The 20416-nt window shown below is 39.6% G+C and overlaps 1 protein-coding gene across 1 annotated transcript in view; it reads left to right on the top strand.

Moving 5' to 3' along the window:
* The window catches only part of eys (eyes shut homolog), an 804562-nt gene that overhangs the window by 210735 nt on the left and 573411 nt on the right, over positions 1–20416 (top strand). The window contains exon 12 of the mRNA XM_062969072.1: positions 2682–2881. Coding sequence (XP_062825142.1) covers positions 2682–2881 — 200 coding nt within the window. The remainder of the gene's footprint in view (positions 1–2681; positions 2882–20416) is intronic.

Genomic DNA, 20416 nt, shown 5'->3' on the forward strand with positions numbered 1-20416 from the left:
CAGCTGTATAAAATGCACACTGAAGTGAATTATTTGGCAGTGTGGACTCAAGATAATCCAATTCAAAGCATATAATATAAGATTATAAATGGGTAATATAGCTTTGTGGAAGGGCCTTGAGTCTACACTGCCATATAATCCAGTGAAAATCAGATAATCTGTATTTTATAGGCAGTGTGGAAGAGGCCTGAGGCCTAACTGTGCCTGTCCCCTAGGCTGAGTAGGTTGTTAGGAGACCAAGTGGGCAGAGTTTAGCCTTGTAACTGGCAGCAATTGGATAAAAAACAATTATTCCTCTCCCTCTAATTAGGACTTTATTTTTCTTTTCTTTTTGTTGTATGAACGTAGAGGCATGGATGAGGGATTGTGTTGCCAAGTTTAGTGTTTCTGGGATGTGTAGTTTTGTTGTTTTGTCCTAGGCCAATTTTTTTATCCTTTTATATATATAGATAGAGTTAACCATAGATATATACATATGGATGAAGTTACACTTTGAAAGTTACACACACACACACACACACACCAAGGTTTCTAATTCTAACATTTTACATTTGGTTCTGAGTTCCACATTGGTTTTTGACATGGTTCAGGTCTTTTTCACATTTAGTAATTCTTGCAGAGGAAAAAATACCTTTTTAATTTGCTTCTCATCTAAGCTGGTGTTTAGAATTAACATCGTGTATAATTATTTAGTAAGTAATTACTCTTCAACTTACAAATTAGGTTTGTTCCTTTGTGTGTGTTTGCACACATATGCACATTCTATTCAAGAGAACTCCTTGCTAATGTCACAGCTTCACTGTTTTAAAGTGTTTTGAACTGAATTTCAAGCATTGTAGCTCCATGCCTTTTGCATCTCCATTTCTTTACAGCGCTCCATGCAGTCAAGTAAAGTCATGTAAAGTAACGGCACTCCATGCAGTCATGCCGGCCACATGACCTTGGAGGTGTCTATGGACAACGCCGGCTCTTTGGCTTAGAAATGGAGATGAGCACCAACCCCCAGAGTCAGACATGACTGGACTTAATGTCAGGGGAAACCTTTACCTTTTACCTTCTTTACAGCAGATAATATTTTCTCTCTTAAATTTAGCAATAATCCCACTTGCTCCCAGAAAGTCTATAATAAACCCACCACATGTTTTAAAATAATAGCATGTAATTTATTCTGTATGAAATTATATGGGTATGTATGTGTATGTGTATAAGTATAGCTATCTTTACGGAGCCCTGGTGATGAAGTGTGTTAAAGCACTGAGCTGCTGAACTTGCAGACCGAAAGGTCTCAGGTTCAAATCCCGGGAGCGGAGTGTGTGCCCGCTGTTGCTCCAGCTTCTGCCAACCTAGCAGTTGGAAAACATGCCAATGTGAGTAGATCAATAGGTACTACTCCAGCAGGAAGGTAATGGCCCTCCATGCAGTCATGCCAGCCACATGACTTTGGAGGTGTCTATGAACAACGTCGGCTCTTCGGCTTAGAAATGGAGATGAGCACCAACCCCCAGAGTCAGACATGACTGGACTTAACGTCAGGGGAAACCTTTACCTTTTTATAGATATCTGCACTGTAGATTATGCTTGTGCACTTACATTGGACTTCTTATTTTTGTTTCTCTTTCTGTTCAGACCAGACTGAAAGTCCCAATTAGGCCTTCAGAAATCCTACTGAATGTCAAATATAGCTCTTTGGACTGTGTCCATTGAATTAATAAATGAGTAAATACGCATTTAGTGGAAGAATATCTAGACTATTTAAATAGCTGATAATCATTTTCTCTGTGGGACATGAATTGACGGTTACTGTGACCCAATGAAAAAGATCTGAGCGTGATTCTACTTTTTCTGCAGGAAGTAGTTTTTGTCTTCTGCAGATAGAAACAGATTGCGGATTGAAGATCCCCTGGTTAAATGCTTACATCCAGAAAATATGTATATCTACAATTGCTATAGTTAGGGACATAAGACCTCCAGAATGTGAAAACTCATAAATAAAGACATTGCTATTTTTAAAAAAATCTTGAGAGAACACCTCTCTGTGAATATCTAGGTCTTCCAGCTAGAAGCTGACCATAAAATTTCATTTGAGGACTTAGAGATCTGTAGAGAAGTGTTCTCTCTCAAATCTCGTAGATCTTCAGGCATGACTAGAGAAAATTAGCCATAGAGATTCCTAGATAGAATATTTTAGGCAAATTCATGAATAATCAATTCTGCAAAAGCCAAAAACACAAATGCGGAGGAACAACTGCATATTATCAGTAGGCAAACTAAATATAATTTTGAATATTTATATGGAGATGCAGTTCCCATGAACCTTGCATATTCTTCTCACTGTGCAGATAGAAATAGCGTTCTCCCTGAATATCTGGTGTCACAGTGCTGTACGTAAAGGATACTTGATTTTACTTTCATTTGATAGAAACTACAAACAAACCATATATGCCTTAAGGGCTTCATGAGACTTCTTCCTCCACTTTTGCCAAAGTCTATATAATAGCAATTGATATGCTGAACTAAGATCGGTGGCTCAGTTCAGGTACATAAAGTTAAGCATCTTTAAGTAATGCTCTATCATGGAAGATGGAGATTCTCAGTGCTGTGAAGTACAGAGATCTGTCCATAGGAAATAACATTATGTTGTTAAGGCTCTGAGATCAATTTATTGTCATTTATCTCTTCAGGAATGTGAATCAGTTCCCTGTCTTAATGGTGGTTCATGTCAAGATTTGGTCAATGCATTTGAGTGCATTTGCTTGAGCGGATACACTGGTGAATTTTGCGAAGTGGATATTGACGTTTGTGTCGAACCTCTTCTGAACTCATCCCTCTGTTTCAACGGAGGTAAATGTGTTGACGGCCCTGGAAGAACTTTTTATTGCAGGTCAGTGGTCTGCTTACCAATAACGAGTAATCAATATACATCAAGTTGTTGAGTTTGAAATATAAAGGGGGAGGATTTTGTTATACAGCTCTTTAAAAATCAAACTGAATGTTGTTGTTTTTAAAACCATCAATTTTAAAAAAGGTTTAACAATGTATGGATTAACTATTCAGGACAATTCGAGGGGCTGCTTGGATTCCATGAATAACACATACATAGTCAGGACGTTGTTTAAATGAACCATCCCTATAAATGGGGGTGGATGCTGGCCTTTCCTGTGAACTCAGGAAGCTTCTTCCAGAAATCTAGCAATCCTATGGTCAGTCTCCATGCAGTGAGCATGCATTAAATTTAAGGACTTCACAGTAGATTTTTTTAGAATTTACATACATGTGCTTTGGAGAAACATCCGTTTGGGAGCTCTCTATCCACTGCTTCGCTTTGAGGCAATTAGAAACATCGTATCACAACTTTCCATTGCATACAATTGAAAGAAATTACAACTTAGGGCAAATCTATACTGGCCATATAATGCACTTTGAAGCAGAATGGAAGTAACAGTGACTGTACAACATACACCACCAGTATGTGCTGTTGTGCATATGAAAGGGGATACAATGCATTAAAGAAAGACCCAGACAAGTCTAGGCTCTGTTAAAAAAAAAAAAGGGGGGGGTGCTGCAGCAGATGCTAATGTATTTCAGATCTAGGGCGGAACACATTGTAGGCACCCACCCCTGCTGAAGTACAATAAAGAATCCAGAACAGGGCTGTCGAAAAATGTCCCAATGGCATGTCTAGGCAGCAGAGGCTAATTGGTCCACTGGGAGGGGTTAACTGATTACCTCATCTGCTAACTATCACTTTCCCTTTTTTCACTCTTGTACACTCATGCGTATCTCTTAGGAAAATAGAAAAAAACCTGCAAACCAGTTTGAAGTCAGGTATTGTGATAAATGTAATCAGCTTCCTGGCCTCAAACTGGTTCTGGGCATGGTAATCTGATCAACCCAAATTGAAACTGGTTCCTTTCAAACTATTTCCAAGATGGATTATAATATCAGTATATAAACACTTTTAGATCCTTATTGAGCAGGCTGCTTATTATCAGCACATACTGCCAGATAGGAGCCCCCAGTGGCGCAATGGGTTAAATCCTTGGGCTGGCAGGACTGCTGACTTGAAGGTTGGGTTGCTGACCTGAAGGTTGCCGGTTTGAATCTGGGGAGAGCGTGGATGAACTCCCTCTGTCAGCTCCAGCTCCCCATGCTGGGACATGAGAGAAGCCTCCCACAAAGATGATAAAACATCAAAACATCCAGGTGTCCCTTGAGCAATGTCCTTTCATGCTGGATACATTTAGCCTGTAGAAGAAAAAGTTAAGAAATGACATGATAGCCATGTTTAAATATTTGACAGCATGTGATGTTGAAGATGCGAGCAAGTTTCTTTTCTGTTAATCCTGTAACTAGGATACAAAGAAGTGGATTCAAATTAGCAGAAAAGAGATTCCACCTAAACATTAGAAAGTACCTCCTGACAGAAAGTACGTCCTGACAGTGGAATACAATACTTTAGACTGTGGTTGAGCCTCCTGTTTTGGAGTCTTCTAAAGAATCTGGATGAGAGGGTTTTCATTGGGAATTACTGGTTGATCCTTGCAATTGCTTCTCTGATTCTATGAATTTCCCACTATGTATGATTTTAGTGAAAGTATAACTTGGTAAACTATAGTTTGTCTGACTGTTTGTTTGGTTCATGATCTTGGTTTGTTCCCTAAACATTGTTTCAGTTAACCAGGGTTTCCCAGGTTTGGATATAATAAAGAGATATGGTTAACTTAAAGCACAAGTGGTTGCTTCCAATTTCTGTGTGGCCACCAGAGAAAAAGAGCTGAAGGAGATAATGAAAGGCTGAAATTTGAAAGTAATCTTAATCTAAGGTTTGGTGTTTAGTTTGAACTGACCCAATAACAGATTATAAAGATCCAATTGTTTTCACAGGAAAGTTTCAGGATATATCACAACCACCATAATGCTTAAATCAATTCTAGTGTAATAAATTCTATGTGATTCCCATGCTTTTATCTTATTAATACAAAAGCCTGGTGAGGAGATGGAAAGAAAAGAGTAGGATATTCCAAACAGTGGATAAGGTTACATTAAGGTATATTTGACCATATTAGACCGTTTCAATAATGTAGGCATAATGAAGATTATAAGGATGTGTGTATTAGTTGTAAAAACATGCTTTTTAAAACAGAAATTAGATTTAACAAAAATGACTGGATTGAAAAGTGACTCACTTTGCTGAGCTTCAGCATGATGTAAATGGTGATGATTTAATTAATTCTTTGTGAGAGTAAAAAAATACCATATGCGCAAAGCTTTCAATGTTCTTTAGGCTGCTTCAAGATGCATTTATCAAATTCTTTTTGTATAAAAATAATACTCAGCATTCCACTTGGACTTGCCCGCCTATTGAAATGATTTTTTTAAAAGACTTCTAATCCTTTGTGACAATTTTCTTTGTGAAGCACCAATATCTTCCAAAAGCATATATTTCATTATTCAATTAACTATTTTGAAGCTGATAGTCTGAAGTAAAGTTGAAAGGAGCTAATAATGTTATTTAAAATAATTGCTAAGTAAAACAGTAACTACTACATCTAAATGGATTATATGTGTGGTAAATATCCTAATATGTTATTCGCCTTTCTATTTTGTTCTGCTAACACAGGATCAAATATCAATATGGGGATATGTTAGATGGGTGTGTGTGTGTGTGTGTGTGTGTGTATCATATATCCTCCTTTGCTGTAAAGATATACTGAACTCAGCTAATAATAGTAACATTCAAGTAAAAGGAGATATAGATAGATAGATAGATAGATAGATAGATAGATAGATAGATAGATAGATAGATAGATAGATAGATAGATAGATAGATAAGAATCACATAACTACTCTCAGGAACAAAAAGACAAAACCCCAAGGAATGCCATAGATCAATGCCCATGCGATTGAAGACTGAAGAAAAATCCACCTGAATTTGCTTATCCAGAATGGGCTGAAGCCATTTTAACCAGTGGCTCCACATCCTATCCCAGATGAACAATCCAGAAGGATGTTATGTATCAGAAACTTCTAAGATGCCAAACAGAACCAAGAGACATGTACTCCAGATCCCAGAGTAGATCATCCACCAAGGCAACCAAAACAGTTTCTGTCCCACAACAAGGCCTGTATCCTGTTTGAAATGATTCTAGATAATTTGACTATCTTGAAATATCTTGTTTGGAATGTATTTCTACTGATATTAAAAATCCAATGTTTTTTTTTTCTTTTAAAAAATCACCTGCAGCCATTACCATATCAAACCTAATCTTCTTCGTACCATTTTCCTTCTTTTACTTCCAGCCTCTGGCTTCATTTACCCATACTTGACTATGGTGATTCATAATATTTTATGAATGGTATTGTGATACACATATGATATAACATCATAAATGATAATAGGAAAAAAACATGTTTTCAACCATTTTCCAATATTTTTGGAAAATTCATTCCATTTCTAACTAAATTGCGACCCCCAACTGTGCCCACTCAGATGAGGGAGTTTTATATTCTTTTATTTCAGTGGAGTTATCGTGACTATGGCATTGCATATAAAATGTGTTATTTTCTCATAAAATGGCAGATTGGTATTAGCTATCTTCAGTTAAGACATAACAAAATTTGGCAAGGACCAACCCAAGCTTACAGGTACAATTGTATCATAAATATGGAACAAGGCAGTGAGCATGTGGTGAGCTATAGATCTTCCTGGATGCTAGGAGAATGCTATTTCAGCTCTTTGCATCTTATACCATATAAATTTGCGTTTATTGCTGTGTTTCATTGTAGTACTTTGTGCAAGGTCACTAACAGCTGGCAGTAACATCACAAGCTATTAAGCAAATCTTTTCCTTCCAAATGTGAAAAGAACTATATTTTATACATTTGTTCTTTTTTCCTTCAGGCATATCAAGTGAATGTAGGAACAGGAAGGTACAAATTCACAAACACTGTACATGACATTTCTGCAAACAAGACATTAAATTAGTAATAGAATGTTCTGTATATGACCTCTGTATATGAGTGCCATAAGCATCCCATCATAGTGAAAAAGCAAGTGCCAGAGCACAATTTTGAATGATATATGCAAAAGAAGCACCTGGTTTCCAAGCAAGAATAGCCAGCTCTGAATCTGTACATGGAGGCAGAACATCTTCTGAGTCTGTTGCAGCTGTACAGTTTGTACAGAACTTTACAAAAGGCAAACACGTAAAAGCACCCTTCTTTCTTCACTGTAACATTTTATTATTTCTTCTTAAGTTTGTTCATGATTTTGCAGGAAAGAAATCCTAAATTACACTAAATGCCAGCTTCTCTGCACCATGCATAAGGAACATTGTCTGTAAGGAGGCCTGTGGCCGAGAATTGGATATATTAAGGCTAGCTAACTTCATCAATATTAAGTGCCTAGTAAATTGGATTTTTAATGATACCTTAGAAGAAGGATATATTCTTAAATGAACTATTCTTATAAAGAGTACAATAAACAGATGAACAAGTATACAGTAGCATCCCTTGTGAGCTTCTCTCCCCCTGTTTGGTGGACAAGTTATTGTGATGGCAAAGAATACCTCAGAGTTTTCTAACTACTGGTAGAGAAGTACATCAAGAAGTTCTTGAGAAACTTGAGATAGAGCAATAGTAGGGGGGCTTTTTATAGTCAAGAACAGCATAGCACTGCTCCATTTGAAGTGACTATCTAGTAGGGGATAGCCAAAGCCAGACTTTGTAAGTTACCTCCCCTCCCCCCGACCCATTATTTCTCTCTGGCAACCCTTTGTTCATTTCTTCTGCAACCCCATTTCTCTCCACCTTCTTTCCCATACACACCCATTCTTGCCCTTTATTTCCCTACTCGTATATGCACGGGAGACAGATGCTTCTTATATTTGGGGTGGTGAATGCATTTGGGTCCTTAGATAGCTCATGTGAAGTTTGAACTAAGGGCTCTTCCACACTGCTCTTTATCCCAGGATCTGATCACAGATTATCTGCTTTAAACTGAAATAAAATATGAGTCCCTATGGATAAATACCCTGGGATAAACAGATAATCTGGAATCAGATCCTGGGATATAAGTGCAGTGTGGGAGGGCCCTAAGACCTGGAGCAGATCCATTGTCCTGGTGACATCAAAACCACCACCATTTCTGCATGGAAGTTCCTTCCATCCTGGCTATTCTCAGTAATTCACATACTGTCTTCCATCCCCATCATTGCCTCCCATTCATCTTTCCTTCTTTGAGATAAAAATAGAAATTCATCAAGCTACTAGGGCAGAAACAGAGCTCTCACAATGTTATTGCTACAAAATGTCTGCACCTATTCAAAATAGAGTTAAATTCACCACTCTTCAATATGTGAGGAAAATAAGACAACTACTGCTAAGAGAACAGATTGGTTTGTTAGGTTACTTGCTTAGGTATTTGAGTCAGGGAGGAAAGTCTAGTTGGTAAAGACCTCACAACTTGGTTTTCTCTATAGTAGAGTCTCATATTGTACTTACTTTAACACTACAGGTGTGGCTTTAAAGGAAAAGTAGTGGGGGAAGCTTTTATCTTGTACTCATTTTCGCAGTCTATTGTGTCTCAGACTCTAGTATGGATTTCAGCTTACATGAGTGCTGAGACATGTCTAGGGAGATTTAATTCAGTGCGATCCTGGGCAGATTGCCATTGGAAGGAAGCTTCAGATTCCCAGCTGAAGCCCACCTACCTTGTTTTGTGTTTTAATCTCTTTAATTAAAGCAAGTTGCTGCCTTAATTAGAAGCACCACAGAAATTAGCAAATTAATTGTAAATGCATCTTCAGAGCCAAGGGGCTCCCCAGAATGCAGGCTTATATGAACTCTGTATATATGCAGATATCATAAAGTAACCTGTCATAAGCCCTCAGGACCACAAAGAGTTGACACTATTTTTATAGACATTAGTTAAGAAAAGCCAAGCAAAGTATATTTGATAAAAAGAGATATAAAGTTGGATGCAATTGAATTTACCAGCTGTTAGGATTTCTGGAAGTTGAAGGTCAAAACATCTGGGGACCCACAGGTTGAGAATTACAACTCTGACTCCACACCTGGGACCTATCAGCCTCCATGGATGTTTCCCTTCAGATCATTTTGCATATCATAGATGTTTCCTTGAGACTGGATCTAGAACAAGGTCTTTGGGCTACCTAGTTATGAAACCCCTTTACAGTGCATAATAAAGTTTCCTCCTCCCCCAAACTTGTCATCTTCATCATTTTAGTTTATTTATCTCCTGAAAATAAACAGGAGAAATGGGTTTACCATGAGCAGCAACATCTACCAATTGTATACATTTTCTAAAGTAGAAAACTTAGGAGTATTTCTATATATAAAATGGAGAAAGCTATGGTACATGCAGCACTAAAGTGATTATAAAGCCTCATTCTCACCTCCATGTTCACAGCATTTGAGACCAAGTGAAAGGTGGAATGGTTACATTTCACCAGAGAAAATGACAGTCTTTGGTCTCATTTTTTTCTTTTCCTCTGTGTGCATAACTGGATGGGTGATGTCATCTACACTGAATATTAATACATGCTACAGGACGAGAAGGGAGAAAGAGACTGCTCATTTGGAGAAGAGGAGTCGCAACTTTGCACAAACATCTGGTTTCATTTTGAATCTGCCTGACCTTTAATGAGACAATAGCCAGAGAAGGGTTTGCCATATTTGCAGATATGGATGCTGTTCTGTGGTGGTTGCGATCTTGTATATCTATAGAAGAGAGAATGTCTAGCGAATAAGACTGTTTTTGAACCATAACATTTACCCTCCCGGAGTTAGCCAGAAACAATAACACTGAGGAGGGAGGAGTGGCTGCCTTGCATGCAAATGTGATGAGTTCAGTTTTCATAGTTTCCACAGCATATGTGCATTATTTTTAATAATGGCTACCAGATATCACTCTCTGTCCAACACTCTGTCTTAATGCAATTGCTTGTTTGTTCTGTTTTTGATTGGCATGTTGAGCTCAATATTTCTTCTGTATCATCCAGTTACATTATTACATATAATCAAGCCACAGCATGCTGGATATACAGTAGGGAAAGCTATTCTTTTTTCTGTCAATAAAGAAGAAAAAAAAGGCTATATGGTATGTGTGTTGTCGCTGCTATGTGGATATGAAAGCAGAGATGTGTGTGATCAGAATTTATAAATCAAATGGTATCTTTTGATTTTCTACAATCATAGCAAATAGTTTTGATAAATTCAGGGTGAGAAAAGGGACTGTGGAGAGTGCCCTGGCTGCAAATGTACTTTGGTTAACTGAAAGTGAGGATGCAGCCAGGAAATGTTGCTGGAACATTATGCCCTAACATCCAAAGTGGCCAGGCAAATGTCAGAAGGAGAAATGGAAAGATCCAGCAGGACATTTTACTGACAGTACAACAACAGTGGGAGAATTTTCACATTTTTGCAATCATCCCAGTAGGCTCAGGATTCTGAAAGCAATTACCTGTCTTAATATGAAAAGAGAAATCTAGTAACAGGGGCCTTGGAAGAAGCTTGGTGCAAAAATGATCTAGCAGATATGATGCTTTGGAGACAGAAAGATGTTTATTGAAATTGCAATCCAACTTTTGTACAATGGGTGACTTCTCTGTGTACTTTTCCCATAGCACCCCACTCCCCATAGAATGATTTACTAGAAGTTTGAGAATATGCTGAATACCTATGGTACCAAAACCTGAGGACAAAAAGTGAACCCCACCCCTTAGATGGGACATCTTGTGTAACCAGGACAATACTGAATGGTACCTATGCGTGTTCCTGCCAGTTTCACCGATCAGCACATCCCATCACCTTTAGCAGATACCTCAAGGAAACCTTTTCAGAGAGCAGAACAGGCAGCTCCCATATGAATTCTATTACCAACCTTGCTTTTCATATTTAATTCTGAATGCTACCCACTGATTTTCACTCTGAGTGCCCCTATCTTAATCTAGCACTTAACATTTGATTATTGATTTCATTGTCATTTTATCTGGATGAATAAACTAAAGATTGTATGATTTTTCGGAGTCTGAAACTTATAAACAAATTGAACATCTCAGAATGAACATTATATTTCAAATTGTTGGGGTTTTGTGGTGAAAGATGTAGCAAAAGATGGGAATATTTCTATTTGTTGCCTTCCATACTCTTAGACTTTTGTCATCTACTTTGGTTCAAGACATGTGGAGTGGAGGAAAGAGAAAGAATGAGAGAAAGAAAAATACTATAAAACATAAGCAAATTGCCTTTAATAAAAAAACACATGCTAATTGCCTTTAAGGAAACAGCATAGCATATTTTTTTTAAACCACCATTTAGTTTGTAGTTCTTGTGCTGTCTTTTAAATCAAATGTGCAAGCTTATTATGTTTGAAATCATGTTTATTTCTACAATAGCCAGAGTTAATGTAACATTATGGTTAGATTGCTCCTGTGTGTATAGTTTTTCATATGCTCAAGCAAAGATTCGGAATTATGATTATTTCAAACCGTTTCTCTTTTCTATCTAAATATATCATTTGATGTAAAAACATTTTTTTAAAAAATTCTTAACTAGAAAACCAAGTTCTTTTGGACTACAACTTTGCACTGAATTGCAGATCCATTGCTATGTTCTTAATGCAGTGGTGCCCATTTTGGGCATCAGACACACAGTGCTATCCCAGATTGAGGAAGTATGAAAAATGTGAAAAAATTGCATTGGTTTTAGTTCAGGGTTTGATGAGAATTATCTTTAATCATCAGAATTCTGTATGAGATATATATGCATAAATGTCGTAGGTATGGTGTTATACAGTAATAGCCTGACCTCCCACTGTGCATCAATGGGGGTCTTTTCCCCTTACACTAAGAAAGTAATTACCTACTATTTTGATCTTTTTCTATGAGCAATATAGAAAGGCAGGCGAAATAGGGGGGCCTAATCTTGTGCAAGGAAAGTTGGAAATGTCAACTGGCTTCAGACTCCCAGGTGTACCTTATGGATGGCAGCAGCTGCTGCCTGATAAGTAGCGACTGGGGCACTTACATGATCCCTAGGCAGTCCCTAAAATAGGGGCACATAGGGGTCATAAATATGTAAGTTGCAAGTATGTACATCCTCTAAGATGCCTCATCTTTAACATGTACATTGTGTGTGCATGTGGGTAACTGTTTCTTGCCCATGGGAGTTTCTGGGTGTCCTACAAAGTTCCAGAACATATATGGACAGAAGTCTAGTTCTGTTTTTGAAAAACTGGAGGCAAAGGAGGGAAGTTAAACAACATGAAACAACCACCACTGCCATTTCCTTGCCCGTGCATTCAAAAATGTAGAGGTGGCAGCACAGTGGAGAAAGTGGAAGGAGGTCAATGTCTTTTTTTAGGTTTCCCCAGGATGGACTAACCTCTTGCTTTTTGCTACTTTCCTTAGAGACAGGGTCGATCCTTTTTTGATAAGAATTATGACCTTATCCCATGAGCCAGGCGATGCTTTCCCCATCACAAATGGGAAATATCACCTAAATGGTAAGGATCCGTGCTGGCTCCATTGGAGCCAGCAAAACACAGGCAGGCTCCCATGTTGGGAGGGAAGTGTTATATGGGTGGGTGGACCTCCACCGGAAATCCAGCAATGTCATGAGATGGTCAGCATGCCTATCTATTGCTGGGCTGGCGAGGAAACATCCTGAGATGCATCCCAAGACCCATCTGATGAGGTCTTTACAGTGCAATATTCACATTGACCAAATGGACAAGATATTTTGAGTTGACTTTCTCTACATCTATCTATATATATAAAAGAGTGATGGAATCCTGGCGACCAACAAAACAACACAACTAAAGACCCCCCCAAACAAGAAATTTCACAGCACAATCCCTCATCCACGCCTCAAGGACAAGACAACAAAAAGAAAAGAAAAATAAACTCCTAATTAGAGGGAGAGGAATAATTGTTTTTATCCAATTGCTGCCAGTTAGAAGGCTAAGCTCCGCCCACTTGGTCTCCTAGCAACCCACTCAGCCCAGGGGACAGGCAGAGTTAGACCTCACTTAGGCCTCTTCCACACTGCCTATAAAATACAGATTAGCTGATTTTAACTGGATTATATGGCAGTGTAGACTCAAGGCCCTTCCACACAGCTATATTACCCATTTATAATCTTATATTATCTGCTTTGAACTGGATTATCTAGACTCGACACTGCCATATAATCCACTTCAGTGTGCATTTTATCCAGCTGTGTAGAAGGGGCCTCATATAATCTAGTTGTAAGCAGATAATATAAGATTATAAATATACAGTAGAGTCTCACTTATCCAACATAAACAGACTGGCAGAACATTGGATAAGTGAATATGTTGGATAATAACAAGGGATTCAGGAAAAGCCGCTTAAACATTAAATTACGTAATCATTATACAAATTAAACACCAAAACATCATGTGATACAACAAATTTGACAGAAAAAGTAGTTCCATGCGCAGTAATGCTATGTAGTAATGACTGTATTTACAAATTTACTACCAAAATATCACAATAAATTTAAAACACTGACTACTGAACTTCTGAACTTCTGGACTGAAAGGTCGCAGGTTTGAATTAGGAAGCGGGGAGAGCCCCCACTGTTAGCCCCAGCTTCTGCCAACCCTAAAGTTCAAAAACATGCAAATGAAAATAGATGAATAGGTACTGCTCCGACGGGAAGGTAACGGCACTCCATGCAGTCATCCCACATGACCTTGGAGGAGTCTACGGACAATGCCAGCTCTTCGGCTTAGAAATGGAGATGAGCACCAACCCCCAGAGTCAGACATGACTGGACTTAATGTCAGGGGAAAACCTTACCCTTTACCTTAACTACCACCAATTCCTCAATACTTTATTTCCCATACCACCATACTTCGCCACAGCAACGCGTGGCCGGGCACAGCTAGTGAGTATATAGGATAATAGATTTATCGCATTCTGACATGTCTTCTGCCTAGAAATATGGTGGTCTAGTCTTACCTCAGATACTGAGGTTAGTTCATAATATGATCTCCTTTATCTATGATGGAACCACTGACCTGGTATGCAGAGCTAAAATCTGTGGAGCAGACAGTGGGATTATGTCCACCCTGGCAGCTTCAATGTTGGCTTATAAGTTTCCTGTGGTAATCTAGAAAGTTATTTCTTTTAAGTGAGTGGTAAAGACTACACATATTCCTTGTGATGTTTTCACTGCTGCCCAAATTACATTTCACCTTCTCTGGGTCAAGGAAAGCAGTTCACATATAGGGACAGAAAATCAAATTCATACTCCTCATATGAGTACTATAGAGCACCAGGGCAGTGTTCTTTTTATCATAAAATTGGCACCACCACTTGAACTACTACATTTATTCACATTTTTACAAATTCTATTCATTGTACTCTATGCCCCAGTGTGACATAATACTTACTCTTTTAGAATTTAGCGACAGTCTCCTGTAATGCATATATTAATGTAGGTAAGACATAAAACATTCTGGCTCTCAGTGGCATTAGCTGAGGTAGTTCGTTCTTGAAGAAGACTTTGTGCTGAAACACTGAACTACAGCTGCAGAGGGTAATGTTAAAGGTCACTTTCCACTCTATGAGATTTCTGATCCACTACACTATGAATTAATACATTTATCTTGGAGCAGTTCCCATTGGAATAACATTCTCTCTGTGCTGATGATATACTGGGGAACACCAACCAGAAGCACTTGGTTGCACCGCATATATAGCCTTTGTAAGGTCTGCTCTGCAATCCTTTATACAAAAATCAATTTACTTGCATCAGGATGTACTGCACCCTGTGGCCATTATCCAACTTGTACTTATACATATTTTAAGCCCTGTAGGAATCAATAGGACCTCCGAATGGCTAACTTTATGCTTGATTGTGGACAGCATATGGATTGTGGCCATTATGAAATGGCCCACTTTCCCCACAAACACATATTTCCTTCATTTAAACATTCATTTCCCCTTTCTCTTTTCATTTGCTGCATTTATGCCTCTGGCAACTCAACAATTGGTCCCATTTGCAACCATTAGTTGTAATTTTAAGATCACTTTCTCAGTCATCAATCATTATTCTGTAGAGCCATGAACAGTATGTGATGGAGGGCAAACTAGCAATTCTGGCTGTTGCTAAGCTTGTCAAGCAACGTGTTTGGTGCAACACCCTTCCTGGCAGGTTGTTTATACCACTATCTGAAATATATCTGGAAGTGTCATAAGTGCTATCTGGTAAAGGGCATATGCCTTCATGGAAGATTCATACATTTATCAAACATACACAGAGAATTAGAAACAGGACTTCTATTCACTCCTAAACCATTTTACTGGAACAGCAAAGGATTGGTCTGTTGACATCTGTCATTCTCAATAGGTGGAATTGATGATTTTTTTTGAGATCAGCTAAGTTATCTTCAGATGCTGCTATCTCCTTCAGGATTAATTCCCTCTAGCCAGATAAAAAATAATGACATCAGAGCCAAGGACTATCAGGGTCCTCTGAAGGCCTCAATGATGCTGCAATGATTTTGCATTAGATTTTCATTTGTGTTTAGGCTTAAATAAAGCTTAACTCAAGAAACTGCATTTAAAGCTGTGTAAGATATAAGTCTGGTGGGTGTATATTTAAGTTTCTATTTTTAAGGAGACTGTAGCAAATCTTATTTGCTAATGTTTTATTATTTTATAAGAGAAAAATTCGTTGCCTGTCAGGATGCTATTTGATACTTATAATAAAGGATATGGCAGGCAGGGACATGTAAGGAGCAAACAAACAACTTCAACTGAATGGAAAGTACACAGCATTCTGTTAAATCACTTTCCCCCCTGTCCTAATTACAATAACCATAGTCAGATTCTTCATTATTTTAGTCTGCTAGCACATTACTTTGTTTCCAGATGCATGGCTTGCAATAAGATCAGAGACTTTGGAGACACAACAGCCTCGTTGCAACACTTAATTCCAGTTCTACACAGCACCCATTCCTTTGAAATGGATGCTGAACAGACAAAGTTGAATAGCTGACAAAGTCTGCAAGTTCTGAGAGCTTGTGGGTTGACATCTCATCCTTATTACGGTTATTGTGGTCTCCTCCAGGCAAGTGCATTTGTCACACTTCTCAAAATAATAGCAAAGTACTAGCAGACACCACACTACTGACATCATTTAGCCTACAGCATCTCAGTGTTTCTTGAGGCAATGCTGTAAGTTGAACCAGTCAAGAGCTCTTAGGCATATCCTTCAACAGTCCCATCCCTCCCCCCAGAAGTGACAAGGGAAAACAGTGGATTTCTGCCCCAATTCTGGGAAAATCATGAATTTATTAAAAAGCCAACACACAGAAAGGCAACAGATATGTGTGTGTTAGATGTTTGTGTGTATCTATGTGCATCTCTGTCTACCTGCACATGACTAAGAGAGGCATGTATATATCTGTGAGAGAGAAAGGAGGAGGCAGAAAATTTGTGTAAAAGAGAGACAGAAACAAAGAGATGAGTGTGCAATTGAGAGAGAGAGAGAGAGAGAGAGAGAGAAGTAGGGAGAGAGTGGCTTTATGTTTTGTATGTGGCAGAAACAGAAAAGGAGTAGCATATGTGTAATTTTGAAAGAGGGAAAATGCATGCCCTATTTGTGTGAAATGGAGGAAAAGTGTATGTGTGTGTCAATGAAGGAGAAAGAGAGAGGGAATATTTGAGAGGGAGAGAGTAGAGATAGAAGAGAAGGAGACAGAGAGAAAATATGTGTTCATGGGTTCTTTGTGAGAAATATGAATCCACCTTTCCAAAATCAATATTTCATTTCAAGTAACAACGCAACTGCACACACATTCACACTGAAGTAAGCCCAGTTTCTTCTTCCTGGTCTTTGTGAATACACACAGATGGATTTAACTGCACCTGTGTAGATCCTAACAGAAAGCTTCTCTAAGCTCTAGCTTCAGTTTTTGGTAGTTACCCCGCCCACTCCTCCCCAGGGCATAAAAGACCCCCTGGCTAATGGTCCCTCATTTCCTTTTTTCTGCCGCTGCAGCTACCTTGGAGCTTGGCTCTTTACTAGAATGTCTACAATGAGATTCAAATGCTGCACGACTTCATCCATGAAGTTTCCAGACTCCAGTGGCCATTCAATCTTCCTTCTCTGCCTTGGCAAAGCCTCTATTGTTGGGACATGCCAGCACTGCCAAGTGTTCACATCACAGGCAAGGAAGAACAAGGAAGTGAGGGTTCACTTCCTGCTATATCAGAGAACTCTCATACCTTCTGCATCAGAGACTCCTTCCATTGTGCCATCACAATCTTTGACAACTTCAAAAGCATCAAAGGCGTCTGTAACGGAATGGGCCTACCTTGCCAGGCCAGTGTGTAGAAAGAGGAAGTTTCAGGCCCTGAGAAAAAAGACCGATCAAAGAAAAGGGAGGGGCAATCAGCCAGCTCCTTTTATGGTAGTGGTGCCTGATTGGTCGGGGAGTTAGAGAGTGTTGCCTGGCTACAGAAGGTAAAGGGCACCAGAGAGAGGGAAAGAGTTATTGAGTCAGTCAGGGAGAGGAGTGGGAGAAGAAAGAAGGAAGTGTTTTGGGAGCTGAGAAAAAGGAACCTCTGTGAGGGGGGAATTAAAATGGCCTTCGGGGAGAAGTGCTATATTCTTAGAGAGCCTCTAAGGGACAGACTCCTTATATTAAGAGCCACTGGAAGAGAGGACTGAGGAGTTCTGAAAAGCCTGATTAGTTTCCTTTGTGAGTGAACATACTTCTGTGAAAGATCATTTAAGAAACCATTTTCTTTTAAGGAAATAGACTGATAATCTACTGAAACCAATATGCAACCTTTTTGTTCTAGTTAAAATAAACTTCACAAATCTGTTTATACTTCACCACATGTATTCAGTGTGTCTTTCTGTGCATCAATATAAGGAGGGGGCCTGTTTGCATAATAGCAATCACTCTTTAAGTCAAAAATTTCCTCCATTTTTGAGTGGCTCTGTGTACTGACTCCAGTGGTCGGTGGGCCAGAGGGGCAGGGAAGAGTGAATACTGTGGTTGTTGACCAATACATTTAGTTTGGTGGCAGCAAAGTTATATTTTGATGTAACCGAATGGTTGACTGCTGTGGTCCGACCATTGTAGCTTCATCTAAAAAGGTGTTGACTTCAAGGGTTGGAGCTTTGAGAAAATCTGCTTCATCAATTGTGGCCTCAACATTGGGATCAGTATCATCATCACCCTTGACAACGGTTACATCACCATCCTCTTCTATGAAGATCGCCTTCAGGAGGTCCCATGAAGAAGTGAGACTTCAGCAAAGGCGTTGATCCTGTCTACTCCAGGAAAGTCGCTGGAAGAGGAGTTTCAAAAGAAGAAGGCTTCCAAAAAGTGGAGACTCCAGCAGTCCTCTTCCTCTGCCTCCTCAAGGATGGACACAGAGACTTCCTCTCAACAATCCTCCCTCCACTCTTCACCATCCATCCCCCTGGAATAACTGCTTCATTCTCTGTCAGAATCAGCAACAGACCTTCTCTCAGAAGGTGAGCTTCAGGAATCCCTTCAGAGGTCAACAAATACGATGATCCAGAGGCCCACCCCAACTGCGGCGCAGTCACCAACCCCAGTTCAACAAGAGCTCTTCCCAGACCAACACTCAACCCCACAAGTCTACAGATTTTCCACCTGGCCAGGGTAGTCCAGGTATCTGCATCGAAGCAACCATTCTCTCCTCCGAAGAAAATGGAACTGGTCAGACTGTAGGAACCCATCTGCTTGGAAGAGCCTTACTCCACAGATGACTGAGATCATGAAGCCAGGTCAGATGATTCACCCTCAGTCCAATATTTGGTATAAAACTTTTACCACCCAATGACCCCTATGCAGTCGATCCTCCATCCCCTACAGGCAACGTATGGGCGTTTGGGGAAGAAATGGTGAAAATGGCAGAAGTGCTTGGCATAAAAGTCAAGCAAATATCTAAGATTATCAACAAGCCTGTTTTCAAAAGGGTTCAAGGTGAAACCCCATTGGCAATCCTGATCTCATTTCTTCTGTACCATCCCGGCATCAATCCTACCCACCTCTAAGAAAATAGCATCCTGGTACAGGATTGATTACCAAGCCCAAGAGAGGTTGGCTCACCATCCAACACTGAACTCAGTAGTTGTCAAAGCCTCCCAGTCATCAAATAAACAAAATTCCATGCCAAATAACAAAGAAGGCAAGCGTTTCAATGCTGTAGGCAGGAAACTATCCTGGGACAATATTGCTCATTATAATAGCAAATTAGCTAAGGGCGTCCATAGCTCACTATCAAACTCAGATCAGAGTGATGCATCGTGCACCAGTGGGAATGGTGCATCCCACACAACATCCACCCAATGGCATCCCACTTGCGAGGGAAACAGAACAACCTGGCAGATCATCTCAGCTGCTCAGGATCAACCTCCCATGAATGGAGACTGAACCCTCAAGAACTGCACAAGGTCTTTGACAAGTGTGGTTGGCTATTAGTAAACCTCTTCATGTCCTCACAGAACACCCAATTGAATCTCTTCAGAGCCAGGAGGGAACCAGACTCCAAGGACTGCCTCAGAGATGCGTTACTCCTATCTTGGACAGGGGATTTCTTATATGCCTTCCTTCCCCTACCTCTGATATTGAGAGTGATCGAGCAAATTTATTTATTTATTTACTTACTTACTTACTTACTTACTTACTTACAGTATTTATATTCTGTCCTTCTCACCCCGAAGGGGACTCAGGGCGAATCACATTGTACACATATAAGGCAAACATTCAATGCCATATAACATAGAACAGAGACAGACACAGAGGCAATTTAAACCTTCTCCAGCTTCCAGCTTCCAGCTTCCAGCTTCCTGAGGGTATGCTTGATTCCGGCCACAGGGGGAGCAGCTGCTTCATCATCCACTGCGACGGCACTTCCTCATTCCAACGGCGGCTGGATGATTTTTATGGTGTCGTAAATTAGCCTTCCCACATATAAGTGGTACCTAAATTTCCTACTTGATAGATGCAACTATCTTTCGAGTTGCTTAGGTCAGCAACGAGCAGGGGCTATATTTTATTTTTAATTGTCGGGTGTTCACCCCGACACGGGCTGGCCTCGAACTCATGACCTCTTGGTCAGAGTGATTTATTGCAGCTGGCTGCTAACCAGCCTGTGCCACGGCCCAGCTGTCTCTTCAAAATTAGTTGCATCCTCATGAATCCGGTCTGGCCCAGACTAGCCTTTGCCAAAGTTGTGATATGGTCCATTTTGTATTCCATTCTGTCACTTCAACTCAAACTGGGTATAGAGCTAGGGAAGCTGCAAAAAGGTGAACAAAAACTATCACAAGGTTTAAATTCTTTATTTACAAGGGACATCTGAAGTATTTGCAA

The sequence above is a fragment of the Anolis carolinensis genome, chromosome 1 (genome assembly GCF_035594765.1).
Source record: "Anolis carolinensis isolate JA03-04 chromosome 1, rAnoCar3.1.pri, whole genome shotgun sequence".
NCBI classification, from domain to species: domain Eukaryota; kingdom Metazoa; phylum Chordata; class Lepidosauria; order Squamata; family Dactyloidae; genus Anolis; species Anolis carolinensis.